Raw genomic sequence first — 22,433 nt, forward strand, 5'->3', positions numbered from 1 at the left:
TATGACACTCTCTACTTATTGAAAAAAAATGGTGTTGCTGGTTTGCCTACAATTCCTAGGAAACATAAGCAATGTGATGCTTGCATTCTAAGAAAGCATAGCAAACAGTCTTTTCATGATTCACATTCAAGAGCACATAGGAAGCTTGAACTCATTCATTCAGATTTATGTGGTCCAATGCATGTTCCTTCTGCAAATGGAAATAAATATATCATGACATTTATTGATGACTACACTAGAATGTGTTGGGTTTATTTATTGAAAAACAAATCTGATGCTTTTCAAACATTCAAGAATTTTCATAAATGGATTGAAAATGATGCACAATCTTATATTGGGTCTATTCGCACTGATAATGGAAAAGAATACACATCAAATGAATTTGAAAACTATCTTCGCCAACATGGGATGAAACATCAAACAATTGTGCCTTATAATCCCCAACAGACTGGTGTAGCTGAAAGAATGAATAGAACAATCTTGAATATGGTATGATCCATGTTTTTCTTCAAAAATGTAAAGATAATGTTTTGGGCTGATGCTGTTCTATGTGCTTCATATATAAAGAATAGATGTCCATCTAATGCTATAAGAAATAAGACTCCTTATGAATTGTGGTATGGACATGTTCCTTCGGTAAAACATCTCAGGGTCTTTGGTTCCACCTGTTATGCTTTGATACCAAAGGTACATAGAAACAAACTTGGTGCTAGAAGTCGTAAGTGTATCTTCCTGGGGTATTCAAACACCTCCAAAGCATACCGCCTCTATGATGAAGTAAATAAAAAGTTTGTTGTATCTAGAGATGTAATTTTTCTTGAATCATCCAAATCTGACAATGTTGTTGAGCGGCAACTTGACCGCTTGGATAGATTCGCAAAAACAAAATCATTTCAAGAATTTGATAATCAGATTCTACATCTTGAAGGGGGGATTCCTATTCTAGATCAACATGTGGAATCTTCTTCTGAAGAACACTCTCCCCCGAATGAAACTCCAACAACGGATGATGCTTTAAGTGATGTAATTGATAGAATTGGGAGACTCAATCTTGATTCAGTTCCAACTCAATCAACAGAGCAACCTGGACCATCTCAGAAAGGTCCCCCGAAGTGGCTGACAAAGACATTGAAAGTGTTCATCCTGATGAAATTGGAAAAACAGGGACGAGAAATTCAAACCGACAAAACGGAGGTGATGTAGATGACTCTAATTCACCTGTTGATATGGATGTTTCTTATGATTGTGAATTGAACTTGTCTACAGATTTTGAACCAACTTCCTTTAAAGAAGTTGCTTCTCATGATGAATGGAAAGAAATGATGCAAAAGGAGTATGATGCCCTCATAAAGAACAACACTTGGAAGCTGGTTGATCTTCCATTTGGAACCAAACCAATTGGCTGCAAGTGGGTCTACAAGAAGAAGTACAAAGCTGATGGCTCACTTGACAAGCACAAAGCTAAGCTTGTGGCAAAAGGTTTTACACAGAAGGAAGGGGTCGATTATGAGGAAACTTTTGCCCCCACAGCAAAATGGGCCACCACCAGGGCACTCTTTGCACTAGCAGCTCAGAACGGTTGGAAAGTCCATTAAATGGATGTAAAAACTGCCTTCTTGAATGGAGATCTAAAAGAGAATGTTTTTATGTCCCTGCCTGAAGCATTTGCTGTGAAAGGACATGAACATAAAGTATGCAAACTTGTGAAGTCCTTGTATGGCCTCAAACAAGCACTGCGAGCCTGGTATGAAAAACTAACTGAGCATCTTCTGAAACTCAACTTCAATCATTTTGATCTTGATGATGCAACTTTATTTGTCAAGAAAGATGGCAAAACAGTTGTATATCTTGTGGTATATGTAGATGATCTTTTAATGACAGGGAACAATGAAAGCTACATTGCATCCATAAAGAAGGAATTGGGGAAAAGTTTCGAAATGATTGATTTGGGCTATGTTCATTACTATCTTGGCATTGAAGTAACCCAACATCCAAAGTCCATATTTCTTTCTCAAAAAAAATACATTGGAGATTTTTTGAACAAGTTTGGCATGACAGAGTGCAATCCTCTTACTACTCCAATGGAACAAAACTTAAAGCTCACATCTATTGAAGGAAAGGAATTTGAAGATGCAACAAAGTATAGACAGCTTGTAAGAAGTCTCAACTACTTAACTACTACCAGACCAGACATTTCATTTGTTGTTGGAATCCTCTCCAGGTTTATGCAAAAACTTTGTGAGAGACAGTGGTCTGCTGCAAAAAGAGTTCTAAAGTACTTGAAGGGAACTCAAGACTTTGGAATCAAGTACACAGGTGGATGACTTCAGCTTGATCGAATACTCTGATTCAGACTTCGATGGAGACAAAGAAACTGGGGTATCTACTTTAGGATATGCTATAAGTCTTGGATCATGAGCTGTCTCCTAGAGATCACGCAAACAATTAGTTCTAGCATATTCCACAACAGAAGCAGAATACGTGGCAGCAGCTGAAGCAGCAAAAGAAATTGTGTGGCTCAGGAAAATTCTTGAAAATTTGCAGGTAAAACAAGTACAATCAACTCCACTCATGATTGACAATACCTCTGCAATAAAGTTGGCCAAGAACCCAAAGTTCCATGATCGAACAAAGCACATCAATACTAAATATCATCTGATTCGACATCATGTTGAGGCCAAAACAATCCATCTCCGTCATTGTTCCACAAATGAGCAAATTGCAGACATATTCACCAAAGCACTTAGAAGAGAAAAGCTTGAACGATTCAGAACGATGCTTGGACTCACCAACATCCCTTCAGATTAAGGGCGGAATGTTGACACCTAATCCTTGTGATTGGGTAAATATCTGTAAATAAATAAATGAGAAATGTGAACAGTCATCGGGAGATGAACTGAACAGTCTCTCCCTCATGTATATAATAGACCTATCTGATTGAATGAAAAATGAATCATCTTTTCTGCCTAATGGAGTTACTGCTTGTGCTGACAGAAGCAATCATTGGAAAACATAAAAAAACAATCTATTTAAACAGAAGCATCAAAGACTTCAAGTAAAAATGTCCAAGTTGAGAAGGGAACAAACACAGATTCTACATAAAAAAGGCACTCGGAAAGATGCCAATGTAATTGAAGTCAAAACATACTCAAATGTTGCAATACAAATGATGGAAATTCCTAAGTGAAGATTCCATAATCAACTTGGCAACATTAGTACTTGAAAATCAGGGTACGAAAATACCTGATTGACATCCTCTTCATAAAAGCAAGTACCTTAATCATTCAACATAACAACATCATATAGGACAAAAACAACCAACTTATCTTTCGAAAAATATTGATGTTAGTCAAATCAAGACTTATGATAAGAATTCATCTCAAGTACCAAATAACCAAAAAGTTCCACAAAAAAAATGATTTGAGATGGTTAGATGATTTAATGGTGCGACAATTTTGTACCACAAGTAGAAGTCCATATTGTCTTGTATCAGCAAAGATGACAATTCCAAGATTTGATAAAGATACAAAGACAATCTGAGACAGAAAAATGTATCAAGCATTTTCATCAATATGTTTTGAAAACAAGCATTTCTAAAGGAGAAGGCATTGTTATGAATAATAATAATAATAATAATAGTTAATGAAGAGACACATGAAAGGACATGTCTATGAAAAAACACAACTCTTTACTATATAATTTTGAATTCATTGATTCATTAAATCAATGCATGGCTTCTTTTAAGTGTTGCAAAAGTTTAATGTTGCAGTGGGGCAAATAGTGAAAGCACATGCAGTTCTTTTTCTTTTTTCCAATTATTGATCTGCGCAATCAGAATTTCAGATTTGTTAGAACTTTATGGTTCCATATTTGTTAAACTTTATGGTGTTATTTTGTATATTTCTAGCAAAGTTGGTCCAATCAATACATAAATATTGCAAGCATAAACCTTTCTGTAAAAGAGCTCTCATGATGATAAACGATTCAAAACAGATTATAACATAGGTAACCCATTTCACCTTTCACGTATTTTAAAACTCAATTGTTGAAAACTCTCCAAAATGGATTACTTTTGACTGTGGAAGTTGTATTCAACATGACTACTGTGGAGCTGACAATTAAACAGCTTTTCTGTTATATCATGTAATTAACCTGTCCTGCAGTTCGAACAGTTCAAGCAAATCAAAGAAAACAACGCCCAGAAGAGCAACACACTCGCCTATATTCCAATCAATAGATGTGATTACTTTTTCTCTTCAAGTTCATACATACAAATTTATCTTACAGTGCCCATTTCTGCTTAAACATGTTCTAAAAAGATCCTGTATCATAATAAGTAGTTTGTACTGTACACCAGCAATTGCAATGACAAGGCTGAGTGTTAGATTCCCTCTCAGCTCCTACAGACTCAACAATCCCAGCAATTTCTCCTTTCAATGATCCAGGGAATTTCTAAGCTCCTGCTCTGAAGAATTAAATACGAAAGCATAATCAGACTTGGTAGTTATAGGTCTCCTCATCATACTCTGGTGAGGCAATGTAGCTGTTCTCACTAGCTCCAGGGGTGTTCAGTTTTGAATGACGCTTTGTCAGTACCAAACTATCATCGTCTCTCCATTCTCCCATTTCATTCTCCTCGTTCTCTTCACTCTTAAAGATAGGATGCAAGTACGAATTAGTCAGGTATCCTTTGAGATTAAGGTTTGGTTCTGTGGCCCGCTCCAAAGTATCCTTTGCCATGGCTTCCTAGAAACATCAAAAGATATGCAAAAGAAATTAGAAAAATATTTTGTGACCAGTTCTTAGATGTTGCATCCCAGTGCTTATATTAATATAAAAAACGTATAATTAAAATTACTAAGCACATAAATAAGCAACAAGGGATGTAGAGAACAATAGCAACCAACCCTAATATTTTTCAATCTCTGACTGACAACTTAAAACATCATACTACAGAATTGATGCTGGTGATTTCCTGTCTCCCTTCTAACCGATCAAAGCATTAAATAATCACATCTAAATCATAATTGCAATGAGATTCCTTACACCGTCGACTATGAAAATGTGATGTCATGGACTCAAAAGGATAGCATATTGCAGTTCGTGAGAACAAACCAAGAAAACAATAAAAAATAATTATTGATATATTTTGAGAAAAGACAAACTAATTATTAATTAGATCTGTATAAACTAGAGAAGTGGAAGTTCTTCCACTATCCCTTTCCAAAGCAACCAATAAATATAAAACACACTACCCATCAGCTTTTTCTTGTCTTATAACGGGTATTGACCAGGATTCCTGTATCCCATCAAAAAGAAACTCCTGATGCAACGATTTCAAGTAGCAGCAGAAAAAGGGTAAATTTCAAAGGCAAATGGATGACACTTGAATGATAGTCTTTCTAGATTCTTACAATGGTGCAGTTGCTTCTCTGATAAAAAATTCCTAGTGATTCATACATCCAGCAAAACATTAGTTTCATTGCTCTCATGCTGTACCAGAAAAGAAAAAAAACTGATGGACTATATAGTTGTAGAATACTAGCTGTTTTTACAGTGCACTACAAGGAAATAGCAAAATCAAGGAAAGAGAAATGCAAGATCATATACACCTCGCTTTTTGGTGAATAAAGAAGATATAGCATAGGTGAAAATTTTACATTGCCAAAAAGATTTTACAGTCAAACCTGGTGCTGGGTTACCAGGTGCACTGACAGTCAAGAAAGTGTCTAGATTTCACATCCAATCCTGCCAAGGGATGACGGATCTGATCAAAGTCCTATATCTATCATAAACTGTAATAACAATTATGTTATGCACCCATTGGAGCATAACCTGAGTATGCATTGCAATGACAAGAACTGGTTTTAGGCTTGAAACCAAGGTTTTCAAGCAATTTTTAAGGTTGTTTCAAATCTGAAGATTTTCAGAATTTTCTTGGACAATGCAAATTTTTTTAGCATTTCTACCATCTATTTCACCAGCACCCTTCTCTTTGGCACTTTTCTCTTCTTTGCAGCAGATTAAATGAGACTTTATTGCAAATTCGTACCCTCTTCAAGGGTAGTGCACTCTTTTAAGTTTTTCTGCTTCGTTTCAGCCAAAATTTTGTAGCTTTTCTAGGCAACATTGGTCCTATTCACCCATATGATTGCTTGATGGTGACACTTTTTGGAAAATTGTTATTATAGGGTTTCAAACCTCTTCCTGTTCACTTCAGCGGGTTCTCTTGAGTTCTTCATGGAGACTTTTCTTTTCTGGACAGAATGGACTGCTTCCTTGTTAGACAGAGGACTTGTACATCAAGTTATACCAAATTGAGAGGATGATACTCTTGGTACTGACTCCAGCTTATTTGGAAATATTCTTCATATTCCAAGAACTGGTATTTTTATATTGGGTATCGCAATTGGTGTCACAAGGCGTACTCGTCAACATCTAGCGGTGATTCATAGAGACTCTAACAGGCATGTGTTCATTTATTTGCAATGGGAGGCCCCTCTCAATGCCTTCTAGGGAGTTTCCTACTCACAAGTCTGCAATCCCTACCCTACTCTACAGATGATTATATGAATGATTGTCAGCTTAATTCAATGGATCAATTTTTGATTGTATCGAAATCTAGATTCTGGCCTTCGCACTATGATAATATGCAGCACACTTCAATGGCTCCTTTCAAATCGCCATTGGAGACCCCCATAAACTCCCATGGATATTCCACTGGAAAATTCATCAAAACAGATCTAAATAAAATACACTAAAACCAATGGTCCTATACTATGAGGTTTAATTTCCTTAAATTCCAAATTTATTAATTATTTCCTTTTTGCTTATGCATCTAATACATAAAGTGCAGAAAATTGAGAACAATAAAATACAATCGCACACCAACCACAATGAACAACAGATATGCCCTTTGTAACCCTTACAGGAGAGAACCCAGCTGGAAGGTCAGACTGCTCTACTCTCTTTTTTCTGGAATAGAAATAATGCAAGTACAAAGAAGAAGGCACTCTTTGTGGAGTTACCTGAGACCTATGACGTGATAGGCTGTTATATGTTGAAATTCGAGTGCAATCTAGAATTTCTAATCATGATAATTATTTGTGATTGTTATATATGTTCTTCATTTAGTATTTATTTCATTCAATTAGGTCTTCAAGCAATTATACAAGTACAATGCACAAAAAGATGAGACACACCAGAAATTAGGCCACTGAGCAGGGCAAAACCCACAAGGGGAAAACCCAGCAATCCTTTCCTTACAGAATTTTTTGTCAACAAGAGAAATCCAAATCATAGATAGATTGACCAGTAATCCAAGTGCCAAGTCAGCCCTCCTCATGTCTGTCCACAATGCTATCTTTTGAATGCCACATGCTACTCTCACAACTGTAGAAGAATATAACCCTTAAGAACTCACATAGCCACAAAAAATATAGTTTCGTAGATAGTTTGGAAACCATAGAAGTTTAGTGCCAGTGAACTCAGATACCACAGAAAATATGTTGCCACATTAAGCTCGGATACCACAAATTTCTGTTGCCACAGTAGTTCCGCATTATCACAGAATATTGTCCCTCAAATACATCGCATACCACAGAAGATAAGTGCCTCAGACCAGTGTTTTTAAAACCGGAACCGGTGACCAGACCGGTCCACCTAATGAACCGGTTTACCGACTGGAACCGGTCTAACCGGGACTGGTTTGGTCTAAATGAACCGGTTTTAGAAAAATATATTAAATAATTAATTTTTAATGAAACAAAACTATTTTTAAGATTTAAAACCATGATGCCAAGCCAATAGAGACAAAATATGCAAAATTTGCTCATTTATATACCATGTAAAGGTGAATATATCGAAATGGCACCGAGTGCAATACATATCATCGACAAAATAGCAAAATACATAAGCAATGAGGCTCTAAATGGCCTATAAAGTCCAAAAACAATGCTGCAAGCTATGAGGCCATTGGCCTACTACAAGTCTACAGTGTACACATGATCAATCATCAAGTTCATCACCACTACTAGCCACAGGATCATCATCAAGAGCTACATAGACATCATCTGGTTCAGAGTCTAAGGATGCCTCAGCCTGATCTGCAACCTCAGTAGCAATGCCACCAATAACAATAGAAGTGGACCTAATGGAAGCACGAGTTTGTCGACCTGCACGACTAGTGCCTTCCATTGGTTATTTGCCTTTCCTTGATGCCGCTACTGATCTTGGTTCTGATGCTACCACAAAATCTGCTTCATCCCTCGCTAAAGCCATGTTGATATCAAAATCAGCCTCAAACACAGGATCTTCAGTCTCCTCCATCCATTCTGATGTTGGATCAATATCGTCCAACAAAATGGGATCTAGATTAGGTGCTTTGTTCATCATTTGGTTCCTCCTCAATCGAAGGTTGTATTGCACGAACATTAAAAACAAGATCATTTAACCGTTTTTGTTCCTTAAAAGCTTGGAGAGGGTGTTTTTGGAGGGAAAGCACCCTTAATTTCCCTCTAAAACCCCTAAAATACCTTGGAAAAGCCACACTGTGGGTACTCGGTGGGAATGGCAGGTAACCGGCCGGTTTAGGATCGATTAGGACCGGTTAGGTCAAATTTTTCGCCACACAGCCTATTAAACCCGGTTTTTTCACCGATTCCAACCGATGGGCCTACTAATCGGCCGGTTAGACCAGTTACCGGTTAGCTAGGCCGGTTTTTAAAACTACGCCTCAGACAAATCCAAATCTTGTCCTCCACAGAAGAAATACGAACTGGTTACTGAGTGATGAAGTATATATGCCAATATACAATTGTTCATTCATTCGAAGGAACACGTCCTTTGGGTAGGCTGACTTGTCTTTTGGAGGGCTAACTGATAAAATAACTTTTTTTTTACTCAAATACATACTTTTTGAATTTTTACAATATCATAATTATGAATCCCGAACCTAGTTACAATTTCAACACTCCCTCTTAACTGACTCATCAATATATTCTCAAGTTGAATATTTCTCTGAGAAAGGATTATCGAGATTAAGATAAGCATCATCATCAATATTACCTGCATCAACCACATTGCCATAACCCAGTCAATACCCCTGACGTATGGCTCATATGCATTGTTTGACATCCACCAAAACAAGCTCACTATAAACAGAGATTAGAGCATGATATCAAAACAACATCACTCTAGGAAGAGAACAGAGCGCGATGCCAACAAATGATGATTTGTGTAGCTTGGGGGGTACTCCAAGCCCGAGGGTTCAAGGTTTGGAGGACAAAGTTCCACAAGGGCAGCTTGTGGGCTTGGAACCCAAGTATGGGGTTTTGGCACCCACGGTGTTTTGGGGAAAAACCATGATGGATTCACGTCATGGTATGTGATGGACGAGGATGATAGTGCTCGGAAAGACGATTCCAACGCATTAAAAATCATCCGAATCCGAGTTGCCATTTGGGAGAAATTGAATTTTGAAGTTGACATAATTATTATTGGGATTTTCAAGTAGGCCGACTTGAAGTAAAATCATAAATGCAAAAGGCATGTCTCTTCATGTGATTCGTTGGAGGCCTTAAAGGCTATAAATTAAGGATGTATTGGAGTCATTTGAAGCATCCAAAAGTGCAACGTCTTCTCAAGAAGGTGCTCTGAAATTTGGATGAGATAGGAAGCCTAGCCGCAGCAAGAAAGGAGTCTTGGACAGTGTGAGGAGAAGGGTCTGAAACCTGTGCTAGAAGCCGAGTTAGCTAAGGTACAAGGGTCTGTTTTTGGGCTGATATATTGTTGTTCCTAAGGCCGAGGTTCATGGAAGCTAGGCCAAGTTCATGAGGGAGCTAAACGCTGCTGTTTGGGATTGTTTGGGTACCATTTGTGAAGGCTGAAAGCTACAGCAAGCTGTTTTGCTAGGCCGCAGGCCATAGCACACAGCTGGAGGCTGCATTAAGGGTTGCTAAGGGTGGACAACACCTTTAGGAGGCAGTGTGGCATGAGAGGAGGGTCTCCAAAGTGGACCGTAGCCCTGTAAGGGCTTGCTTGCGGTGGAACTAGGGCTGCAGGACAAGCCCTAACCAGGAGTGTAGAAAACAGCAGTGCAAACAGTGTTGCAGCAGTGTTTGTGGAGGGATGTTGGGTCAAAGGTGTTGACCAGTTTGGATCAGTTTATCTAGCAGCCTGTTGGAGCCAATTGGAAGACATTCCGGGGAGGGAAGGTGTCTCCCAAGGAGCAGATTCTGCAGTGAAGTATTGGGTGTCATAGAGCTGATTGGAGAGCAGTGTGTTGGCTACCCAAAGTAGCCCTAGAGCAGCAGACACGAAGGGCGTTATTGGTGCGTGTTTGGGTGAAGGATTGCAGCCTTATGTGCAGCACTTTGATGGACTAAAGTGACTGCTAGATTGGCAGATTGGAGCTCGGGAATTAGAACTAGAGCAGCAGACAAGAAGGACGTTGTTGGTGCTTGTTTGGGTGAAGGATTGCAGCCTTATGTGCAGCACTTTGATGGACTAAAGTGACTGCTAGATTGGCAGATTGGAGCTCGGGAATTAGGCCTACCCAGAGAGCAATTGATGAGACCGTGTTCATTGTAGCAGACGTGACTTGCAGCAGTGATAGAAGGCAGCCCTCTTGGAGTCTCGATGTGTAGATGCCTTGATGGACTAAGGCACTACTAGTGAGCAGTACGGAAGCAAAGGACCGACAGGACAAGATACGACATAGAAGCTACAATGAAGTTTGTCATTGTATCTTGTATACCATAGACTGTTGTATTATTCAGAATTTGGTTTAATATAACGAAGATTGGGATTGTACATATTGTACAATTTTGTTTAAAACTGTGTATATTGTGCATATGTGATTTACTGCTTTATATTTCCGCTGTGCAAAGTAGTTTATGGTTGAGATTCTTGATTAGGTAGCGTCAATGATTTTAAGACTCTAACCTAGACCCAAGGTCGTGGAGATTCAACATGGTATCAGAGTGTGTCAGGGCTACTTTGAAAGTGAGTAAATCAAAGTTGTGTGCAGCGAAGTACAGGGTGAGAGGGAGTTGGTCACATCGTGAGTGAAGGGTTTACTACAATATCGAAGTTGCAGGCAGGTATACGGAGAAAAGGACAGATTGGACAGGTTGTCCAACTATAGTCCATGGAAGGAAAGAATCAAATTGATCTTGCAAGTCAACGAGATCTGGGATTTTGCCAAGAAAGCAATCAAGAAGCCAACAGACCCTAAGGAGCTTGAAATATGGGAAGATTTGGATGCGAGGGCGGATTGATCATCCTTGATGGTGTGAGGGATGCCCTAATACCTCATTTGTTCGAGAAGAACACCACACATGAGATGTGGATGGCTCTTCAGAATTTGTTCCCGAATAAGAACGGGAATGGGGTACTGGTATTAGAGGACAAGTTGAAGGCCACCAAGATGTTAAAGGGTTAAAGCATGGCCTCGTATCTGACGAGATTGTCTCAGGTCAAAGATGAGCTTGCTGCCATTGGTGTGACTGTTTCAAATGGAGATATGGTAAGGGTTACCTTGAAAGGGTTCACCGATGAAGAGAAGCCTTTAATCAAAGGAATTGTTGCCAGGGAGAAGCCACCAAACTAGGATAGGTTGTGGGATGACTTCGTTCAGAAAGAGTTGTGAGACGAGGATCTTCAACCGAAGCAGAAAGTTTTAGATGATGACGTGGCACTTGCATCACAAATGAAGAGTAAGCACAAGAAGGACTTGAGTAAAGTCAAGTGTTTCAACTGTGGCAAGATGGGTCATTTTTCATCGAGATGTCCGATGAAGAAGAAGGGAAATGATGAAAAGAAGAAAGGAAAGCAGGCCTCTGGTGTTTCCGGTGTAGTAGAGATGGACAATCTTTCAAAGAGAATGGAAGTGTTGGAATTTCTACGTTTAACCCGTTAGAAATTCTTCCTGTACTATCTAATTTATTTCTTCCTACTTGTTCATTTACTTAACAAGTTATTTACCATGTAAATACTGAAAATAAATACAAGTACATTACCAACACATACAAATCATTAGCTAAAAGTAAACAAGCAGACAAGTGACACCGTTGTTTTTGGACTAATGTCCTCGGAAAAACCCAATGCGAGAACACCGGTGTAGCTATTCAGAGGGTTTTATTATTATGCAGTTTCAGAATACAACTAGGGTAATAGAAATGGCTCACCCAACAGAGAATGCCCTCGGCAGTAGTACATCTCAGTCAGAGACAGACATTTTGGCTAAATCACCAGATGAACGATCCCACAGCAACAATACAGCTTTTGTTGCTCTATGTCACCCTGATAGGGACAACGTTACCCTATCCAGATCTCCAACTCCAATCTATCCCACGAAAATCTCCCAGCACTACCTCTAGGGCCTGCGTCAGCCTCTCTTGCCCAGCGTCAACCTATCTGGCCTAGCATCAGCCTCTTGGGGCTCTGCGTCAGCCTCTAGAGCCTTTGTGTCTCACACGCTGGCCCTCTCTGGCTCTACGCAACTCCTGGCTGCCTCTGCGTGGCCTCTAGCTGGCTCTACGTCAACCTCTCCCGGCTTCTGCGCTGATCCTCCCAGTACTAAGTCTGCCTCTCTGCTATGTATTCACTGCCCCTCAGCTACAACTCAGATCACCTCACTCAATTTCCTCAACAAACCTTGCCCCAGAAAATCGAGTTCTTGATCTCTCTTGGCGTGTTCTCCAACTGACCCTCAAGCCTCCTCTTATACTTTTCCCGTTAGTCTATCAACGGCTGAGATTACATCTCTAATCAATAGCTAAGATTAGATTTGGCTTGACCCATGACTTTTGGAACATTCTAACCCAGTTTTATATTAATACCCATTAATATTTTATTTTTCCTAAGTTTAGACATAGGAACTCCATTAAAAATATTAATTATTTTAAAATCTCCCAAACCGGTTAGAATCTGCCCAAACCATTTATGGGTCTTGGAGATCTCATGTGCTTTAGCCTCTCCACTAATTGTCATGGCTAGAACACATCCGATGCTACCCCAAATCAACAGGAAGAGGAGGACTTTGCTATGATTTCTCATTTCTCACAGACTACTATCACTGAGGATGGATGGTATGTGGGCAGTGGTGCGACGAAGCATATGACAAGGTCACAGGAGGTTTTTGAGACTCTAGCTGGATGGGACTCGAAGTTGCACATGGTGTTGGGTGACAAGAATCAGTTGGAGATCCGAGGATCGGGTGTTGTGCCATTCAGGATGGAGACAGGACGTATGATGCAGGTCTAGGATGTACTGTTTGTACCAGGTCTTGGATATGTAGAAAATCTTGTAGATTCACAGGCTCATGTAATTTACTTCTACTCTTTATAGCGAAAGCACATAAAGATCGAGCAAAACAATAATCGACAAGAGGAAGAACATCAACGGCACATAACACAATAAATATCCGAGGAAAGCCATGGATCAAAACCCCACTAACTATTTTGTATAAATACGGAAAATCAAGATGAAATTACAATGCTTGTTCTCTCTAGAACAATCCCAGCACTCAGCAAATTCAATCTCCAACTCATAAGCAAGCTCAAGGCCAAAACTTAGCCTCCTCACAAGCTCTCAAGTCTCTATTCCAATACATCCTTGGTCAAAGAATTTGGATGAATACAATATGCTTTGCTCAACATTGAGCTTAACCTGCACAAGTATTTCCTATCCTCCGTTGGATGACCTCCTTTGGCCAATACTTAGCCAAATTTCCAAGCCATCAAGCTTCTAATTCTTTGCACAATTCCTGAGAGAATTAGCATTTATTTAAAGGGAAATTCCTCAGTTCCTGAATGCATGCACTATCAGTGCAACTCAGAAAATCATAAAATAAATAGTGCATTGTCACTGCACTCTAGTCTGAACTGGGTCTTTCTTAGAATCGACATGCATGAGTTTCTGATGAGGGAATATTTAGTTAACTGGAGTAGCACTAGTTGAGTGCACTAATGCATCAACTTACAGTTAACTCTAATCAATGAATGAATTGAATTGATTTACAATGAGCAATGAAGCTCAAATAAATAATACAAATATATTTACAGATACAGCAAGTTTCTACTAAGAAATAGAAACAACAAGTTTCTACTAAGAAAATAGGAACAACAAGTTTCTAATAAGAAACTGCTAATAAGATCACAGAGTCCAGACGATCTTATCCGAATAAATGAGCATTAAACACTAAAATGGCATTATTCTAATACCCTCCCTTAATGCTCAATCTATTTACAACACCTATAGACCCCCTAAATTTTACAAACTTATCAGGACTAAGGGGCTTGGTGAAGATGTCTGTTGGCTGCTCCGTTGTGGGAACATACAACAACTTAATGGATCCGTCTTCAACAAGCTGTCGAATGTAGTGACAATGGGTTTCCACATGCTTTGTTCGTTCATGGAAGACTAGATTCTTAGCAAGTTTGAGCACTCCTTCATTATCACAGAACAAGGGAGTAGGACCTGCCTGGGAAACATGCATATCCGCAAGCATACATCAAAGCCAAACTGCCTCACAAGATGCCTTAACTGCTCCCCGATACTCTGCTTCTGTCGAGGAGAGAGCCATTGCCTGCTGCTTCTTACTAGTCCATGTGACAACACCCGATCCCAGACTAAACACATACCCAGTTGTAGATTTACGATCATCAACCGAACTTGCCCAATCGAAATCTGTGTAACCATTGAGTGTAGGATCTAAACTCTGAGTGTACAGAAGTCCATAATCAGGAGTGCCACTCACATAACGCAGCACACGCTTTGCTGCTATCCAATGATCAGCCTTAGGAGCTGTCATGAAGCGTGAAATGTAGCTCACTGCAAAACTAATATCAGGTCTAGTGGCAGTAAGGTAGATGAGGCTGCCCACTAATTGCCTGAATAAAGATTCATCCACAAGTGGTGAGGATGACTGAGCTGAAAGTTTGAGCCCTGGTTCCATAGAAGTCGTGGCAGGTTTGCAATCCTGCATTCTGAACCTGTCCACAAGACTTTTGGCATACTTGGACTGAGAGAGAAAGATGTTGTTCTTAGTCTACCAGACTTCAACCCCCAAACAATAATGAAGAAGTCCCAAATCTGTCATATCAAAAGTGTTGCACAAATCCTATTTGATCCCATGGATCAAATGTCCTGAACTGCCAGTAATGATAAGGTCATCCACATAGCCAACCACAAACAAAATATCATCACCGGTATGTTATACAGGTTTGCATCAGATGGACTCTGCTGAAAGCCATGATCTGTTAGGTACTTATCAATTTTCATGTACCAAGCCCGAGGGGCTTGTTTCAGACCATAGAGTGCTTTGACTAATCTACAGACTTTTTGTTCTTGACCGGCAACCTTGAATCCTGGAGGTTGCATCATGTAGACTTCTTCCTGTAAGTCACCATTGAAAAAAGCACTCTTTACATCCATCTGATGGACTTTCCAACTGAACTGAGTTGCTAAGGCAAGGACGAGCCGTATGGTACTCATCTTGGCTGTAGGAGCAAAGGTCTCCTCAAAATCTATGTCTTCCTTCTGCGAGAACCCTCAAGCAACAAGGCGAGCCTTATACTTGTCCAGGGTTTCGTCAGCTTTGTATTTCACTTTATACACCCATTCGCAAATCAAAAATGGTACAAGTGTGATTCTTCTGAAGACTCTGGAATTCAACTTCCATAGCCTGTTCCCACTCAGGTATACCCTTAGCCTCTGAATAGGTTTGAGGCTCAAAAACACTGTGTAGGTTAGCCATAAGAGCAAAATTTATTGTAGGTTGTTGTTTGCTCTTATTTCTGGAAGTTCTACCTTCAAGGAGCTCATTATCCCGGAGATCACCAATAGTTTTAGCCCACCATTTAGGCCGGAGAGTAGAAGAACCAATATCTGGAGTAGGTGGAGGAGGCTCAGGAACAACAGGAGCAACGAGAGGAGGATTATTTTCCGGAGGGAACTCAGGTAGTGCATCATCAAATATTGATGCTGCATCATCCCTCCCATCAGGTGGACCTAACGGAAGAAGAACACTGTGAGGCTGATCCTCAGAACACTGCTCAAAAGGAGGAGACTGAAAGAACCCTCTGTCTTCATCAAATACTACGTCTCGATTGAAGATAAGACGATCATTGTCTATATCTATCAACCTCTAGGCCTTGTGGTGATCATTGTACCCTGTCATCATGAGTTTCTGGCTTTTGGAATCCAATTTAGAGCGCTTAGTAGCTGGAATCCAAACATATGCAACCGAGCCAAACACTTTGAGGTGACTGATCTTAGGCTTACGGCCAGACCAAACCTCTTCTGGAGTCTTCCCCTTAACAGCCTGAGTAGGTGATCGGTTAAGAAGATAGACAGCAGTAAACACTGCTTCAGCCCAAAATTTGTTCGGAACACTCCTATGTTGTAACATGGAACGAGCCATTTCAACAACTATACGGTTGCGACATTCGACAACACTGTTCTGCTAAGGAGTGTAGGGTGTAGTTAACTGGCATTTGATGCCATGGGTATCACAGAAGTTGGAGAAAGCAGAAGAACAAAATTCCCCCCCCCCACCCCCCCGTTATCTATCCTAAGAGTTATGATATTATAGCCAGACTCTTTTTCAACTAAGGATTTAAACTTCTAAAAGATACTAAATACATCATATTTATGTTTTAGAAACTACACCCACATCTTTCTACTGAAATCATCTACAATAAGAAAAAAATATTTGCAACCAGTAACTGAAGATGTATTCATAGGACCACAAATATCAGCATGAATTAACTGGAGTACCTTAGATGCGCGCCAAGATTCTCCATCCTTGAATGAAGACCGATGTTGCTTGCCAGCTTGACAGGCGTGCCGCGTCACACACTCCCAAATGCTAAGTCTGAATATCAAGTAACCCTGACACAAGTCCCTCCCGAGATAGTTGAGAGAGATACTGAATGTTTAGATGCCCATATCTCTGATGCCACAAAGTGTTGATGGGAGAAACACGAGCTGCTAGAGCCACTTCTGGAGAATCACCAGTGTCAAGAAGCCTGTATAGGCCATGATCCTCTAGGCCAACAGTAACCATAAGACGAGTTTCCCTGTCAATAATGGAGCACTTGTGCGCACTGAACACCACATTGAGCTGAGGAGAGTTCCTCACAATCTGGCTAACATACAACAGATTAATTTCCATACCAAGAACATAGTACACATTCAGGAAGATGAGTGTGCACACATCAAACTGGATCTGAACTGTACCTCTGCCAACCACTGTGTACTCCTCACCTCCATTGAATACCACGGAATCATTGAAAGATGAGAAGTCAGTAAACTAGTCACACCTGTGAGAGAAATGACGTGATGCACCAGAGTCAATGTACCAGGCAGAAGACGGGGCAGAAGGCGTAAAAGGCAGATTCCTTCTGCTCGGAATGTTCTGCAACATTCCCTGTCTGATGAGACCCTCCCTGCTTCTTCTGTTCAGAAGCAATCCTCTGTCGACAATCTTTCTTCATGTGGCCGAACTTGTGACAGTTATTACACTGCACATTTTTCCTCTTAGCAGGATCAGAAGGCTGAGAAGAACCTTTCTACTAAAAGGACTGAGAGGACTAATATTTGGCAGCAAAAGCATTTTCTGAGGAAGCTGATGAAGCACCACTTCCAAACTGTTGTTTCTAACAATCTTGCTGCAGGAGTTTGGTGCATAACTTCGGAAACTTCAAATCAACATTAGTGGAGGTAATGTTGAGTGTTTCTATGAAGTGCTCATAAGGTTTTGGTAGACTTTCCAGAGTGATGACTACCATATCTTCTTCCTCCATGGTCCGACCAATGGCTTCGAGCTGATCTTGAATGTCTTTAATCTTGTTAAGATGTTCCTGTAAAGACATACGATCATCCATCATGATGGAGAACAACTAATTCTTTAGAAAGAAAGCTCTGCTCTTGTCGGATGTCTCGTGCAATTCTTTCAAATGTTGCCAGATTTCGACAGTTGTCTTGCCGAAAGGAATCTGTCATAACTCATCATCAATCATAGAGAGTTTGAGAAGCATAACAGCCTCTCGATTTTGATTATCAAACTTATCTTGATCTTCACCAAGTGTTCCAGGACTGAGCTCTTTGCCCAAAACAAGCTAGTCAAGACCCCTATATTCAAAAATAGTCAACATTCTCTGTTTCCAGATGTTATGATTGGTGCCATTAAAGCGTTGATTGCCTTCCAACATCAGGTTGGTTAGCGAGGCCATCTGCACGTTTCCCAAGACACAGAAAACAACAGAGTCCGGCATGGATTTCAATGCAGATGTCGGTTGATGCAGACAAAATCTAACAGGTGCTGGTGCAATATGAAATAGAACACGGCAAATCTTCAATCACTCGCAAATATATCTCTGCACAGAAACATTGTTTAAACTCTTATTTTAAAATTCCGATGTCATCCGCGGGTTTACTTTGGCAAAACCTACTCACGAAGCATGGATCAGTCGTCGTAGCAATTGGACTCTGAAGAAGAAGACAGCCCGAACCACCGAAAGATAACCGAGAAGGGAAAGATGGACCGCAAGGTGTTGAAGCCCTCACATAGAGAGCCGAGCAGGAATCGAACGCGAAACCTGCCAAAATCTCGGCTTCTGCTGCCACGTCGACTCCCAGCCGAAGAGGGAATTTTGATTACGCGGAACGGGATTCTGTAGAGAACAGCGGTAGCGACGTGGTGCTATTCATCGGGAACCTGCAATGGTGGACCACTGATGCCGACACCAGGCAGAAGACGGGGCAGAAGGCGTAAAAGGCAGATTCCTTCTGCTCGGAATGTTCTGCAACATTCCCTGTCTGATGAGACCCTCCCTGCTTCTTCTGTTCAGAAGCAATCCTCTGTCGACAATCTTTCTTCATGTGGCCGAACTTGTGACAGTTATTACACTGCACATTTTTCTTCTTAGCAGGATCAGAAGGCTGAGAAGAACCTTTCTACTAAAAGGACTGAGAGGACTAATATTTGGCAGCAAAAGCATTTTCTGAGGAAGCTGATGAAGCACCACTTCCAAACTGTTGTTTCCAACAATCTTGCTGCAGGAGTTTGGTGCATAACTTCGGAAACTTCAAATCAACATTAGTGGAGGTAATGTTGAGTGTTTCTATGAAGTGCTCATAAGGTTTTGGTAGACTTTCCAGAGTGATGACTACCATATCTTCTTCCTCCATGGTCCGACCAATGGCTTCGAGCTGATCTCGAATGTCTTTAATCTTGTTAAGATGTTCCTGTAAAGACATACGATCATCCATCATGATGGAGAACAACTAATTCTTTAGAAAGAAAGCTCTGCTCTTGTCGGATGTCTCGTGCAATTCTTTCAAATGTTGCCAGATTTCGACAGTTGTCTTGCCGAAAGGAATCTGTCGTAACTCATCATCAATCATAGAGAGTTTGAGAAGCATAACAGCCTCTCGATTTTGATTATCAAACTTATCTTGATCTTCACCAAGTGTACCAGGACTGAGCTCTTTGCCCAAAACAAGCTAGTCAAGACCCCTATATTCAAAAATAGTCAACATTCTCTGTTTCCAGATGTTATGATTGGTGCCATTAAAGCGTTGATTGCCTTCCAACATCAGGTTGGTTAGCGAGGCCATCTGCACGTTTCCCAAGACACAGAAAACAACAGAGTCCGGCATGGATTTCAATGCAGATGTCGGTTGATGCAGACAAAATCTAACAGGTGCTGGTGCAATATGAAATAGAACACGACGAATCTTCAATCACTCGCAAATATATCTCTGCACAGAAACATTGTTTAAACTCTTATTTTAAAATTCCGATGTCATCCGCGGGTTTAGTTTGGCAAAACCTACTCACGAAGGATGGATCAGTCGTCGTAGCAATTGGACTCTGAAGAAGAAGACAGCCCGAACCACCGAAAGATAACCGAGAAGCGAAAGATGGGCCGCAAGGTGTTGAAGCCCTCACACAGATAGCCAAGCAGGAATCGAACGCGGGACCTGCCAGAATCCCGGCTTCCGCTGCCACGTCGACTCCCAGCCGGAGAGGGAATTTTGATTACGCGGAACGGGATTCTGTAGAGAACAGCGGTAGCGACGTGGTGCTATTCATCGGGAACCTGCAATGGTGGACCACTGATGCCGACACGCCAAACGCGAAAAAGGATAAGATGCGACAACCAAAAAAAAATGACCAAGTTCCGCCACCGGCTAGAACGATTCCGTGTCAATTAACAGAATCGTATTGGCATTCTTTCGGCTGCTCTCAAAGCTTGCGAACAGCAACCCCTTTGCCGGCGATGAGGCCACGGCCTGAACAGTGGGGTCGTGAAGTCGAATTTCCGGAGCTTCAAGAATCTTCCAATCGATGCACTCTCGCCGTACTCCCTGACCCAAGTCGTAGACGTCAAGCCCCGCAAAATCGACAGCTCCCACCACGGCAATCGACGAAGAAACCCTATGAAGCGTGTCGATGCAATTCAGTTGCGTCAGAACAGTTCTCTGCTTGCGGAGCGCCCAAAAAAAATTAAATAAAATAAATAAATAAAATTCAGACTAAAGAGCAATTTCGAAATGAAGCACAAAATTTTTCAAACAATGAAAAATTATTTCAAAAAATACCCAAACTTCGATACCATAATCAATGAATGAATTGAATTGAATTACAATGAGCAATGAAGCTTAAATAAATAATACAAATGTATTTACAGAAACAAGAAGTTTCTACTAAGAAATAGAAATAGCAAGTTTCTACTACGAAAATAGAAACAGCAAGTTTCTAATAAGAAACTGCTAATAAGATCACAGACGATCTTATCCGAATAAATGAGCATTAAACACTAAAATAGCATTATTCTAATAAACTCACTATTAGTTCCTCAAACAGTTTGGAACTAATTTAACTAGACTTATCTCAATAGCTTAAGTTAAGTAAATACCACTCATACCACTCATACTTAACTCATCCTGGACCCCTATAATATAGGTAGAACATATACATGACTTCAGAAAGACTTCCAATTCGAAATTCCTAAGTTAATTAAGTTAATTAAACTTAATTAACTATTTACAAGTTGCTATGAGAAAAGAATTACAATTTAATTCAAGGACAAATTAAATTGGAATTTTTGGATTCTATTTTTAACATTTTTTGTTGCTATTTTCAACACTCCCTCTCAACAAGAAAGGAATTCAACTCGATCCCCAAACCTAAACCTTTGGAATGCTCTACATGCAACACTTCTCTTAAGTGTTGTAGCTCCAGCAATTCCAGAAACAAAAAAAAACATCCAACCTGAATCAAAATGATGCCTTTGTCATCAAAGTCTCTGACTACTATTTCCTCTGTCGACTAAAAACTATGTGCTTCTATTGACTCTGCCTTTCTGCACTTGTTGTCAACCCTCTCTACGCTCTTCAGTATCTGATTGCTCTAGCCTCTGTCACTTTGATCTCTGACTACATCAATCCCACTGATTCCTCCCGCTACTATGTACTTTGGGCTCCCGTAGTAAGGTACGATCCATGAGATAAAACCACTCAATGGACCCTATCCAATTTCATCCCTCTTGGGACTATCACTTCAAATCGCCCCACCTCACACCTGGAGGTATGGCTTCATGTGATCCCTCTGCCCACTTGGCTCAAAATTTCCCCCTACTAGAGGTCTTTGCATGACTAGATGTCTCCACTTGGTCTCCTCTTGGCTTCTCCAATTGTGGTTGCTCCACAATTGTCTGAGGCTGCTTCTGAGTCTGCTTCTTCTCTACTTGAGTGGATCTCTCCACTCAGTCTCCTCTCAAGTTCTCTAGTTGTGGCTGCTCTACAACTCCCTGAAGCTGCTTCCAAGGTTTCTTCTGAGGTTGCATGTTGAGAGGTAACTTATTGTCCCTCTCAACCTCAAGGCTTTGCATGCATCTTGAACCTCAAGAGCATACAGGTTCTTGACCCGTGCACCGATCTGTTTCACCTGTCCCGTGGTGATGTGTCTAAGGAAAACCTTTCCCTTACTAAAAACCACATCATAGCCACAGTCTTCCAATACCGCGATTGAAACAAGATTCTTCTTTAGTCCTGGAACATACATCACATCTGTGATCCTGAGAGGGGAGCCAAACTCCCTCTGAAAGGTAATTGTACCGATCCTGGTAGCTTTATACCTCTCGTCATCTCCAAACTCTATGCTCTGCTTGAGGTCTTTCTCCTTAAAATCACTAAAGAAATCTCTATTCCCCGTCCACTGCTATCAAGATACCACACGCCTCCCTTGGCAGTGTTGGCCATGCATGCAATGAGAGTGAAATCAAGTTCAAATTGTGAAGCTAGAGCTTCACATGTTGCCGCTACTACCGGCTCCTTCTTGCTTGCTTTCTTCTGTGCGCAGTTCTTTGACCGATTTTTTTTTTTAATTTGAGTATTTTTTCGCAAGGAATATAGCTCTG

At 40.6% G+C, this 22,433-nt stretch overlaps 1 protein-coding gene across 6 annotated transcripts in view; it reads right to left on the reverse strand.

Annotated features, from left to right (window-relative positions):
- Nucleotides 1-4,042: 4,042 nt before the first annotated feature.
- Nucleotides 4,043-22,433, reverse strand: part of LOC149267472 (hyperosmolality-gated Ca2+ permeable channel 1.5-like) — a 292,293-nt gene continuing 273,902 nt past the window's right edge. For all 6 annotated transcript variants that reach the window (XM_089433173.1, XM_089433142.1, XM_089433149.1 and 3 more), the window contains one exon: nucleotides 4,043-4,746. In XM_089433173.1, the coding sequence (XP_089289299.1) occupies nucleotides 4,492-4,746 (255 nt within the window). In that variant the 3' untranslated portion in view covers nucleotides 4,043-4,491. The remainder of the gene's footprint in view (nucleotides 4,747-22,433) is intronic.

This window comes from Pinus tabuliformis, chromosome 6 (genome assembly GCF_031772625.1).
Source record: "Pinus tabuliformis cultivar Carrire ecotype Pingquan chromosome 6, CPIR1, whole genome shotgun sequence".
Classification (NCBI taxonomy): Eukaryota; Viridiplantae; Streptophyta; class Pinopsida; order Pinales; family Pinaceae; genus Pinus; species Pinus tabuliformis.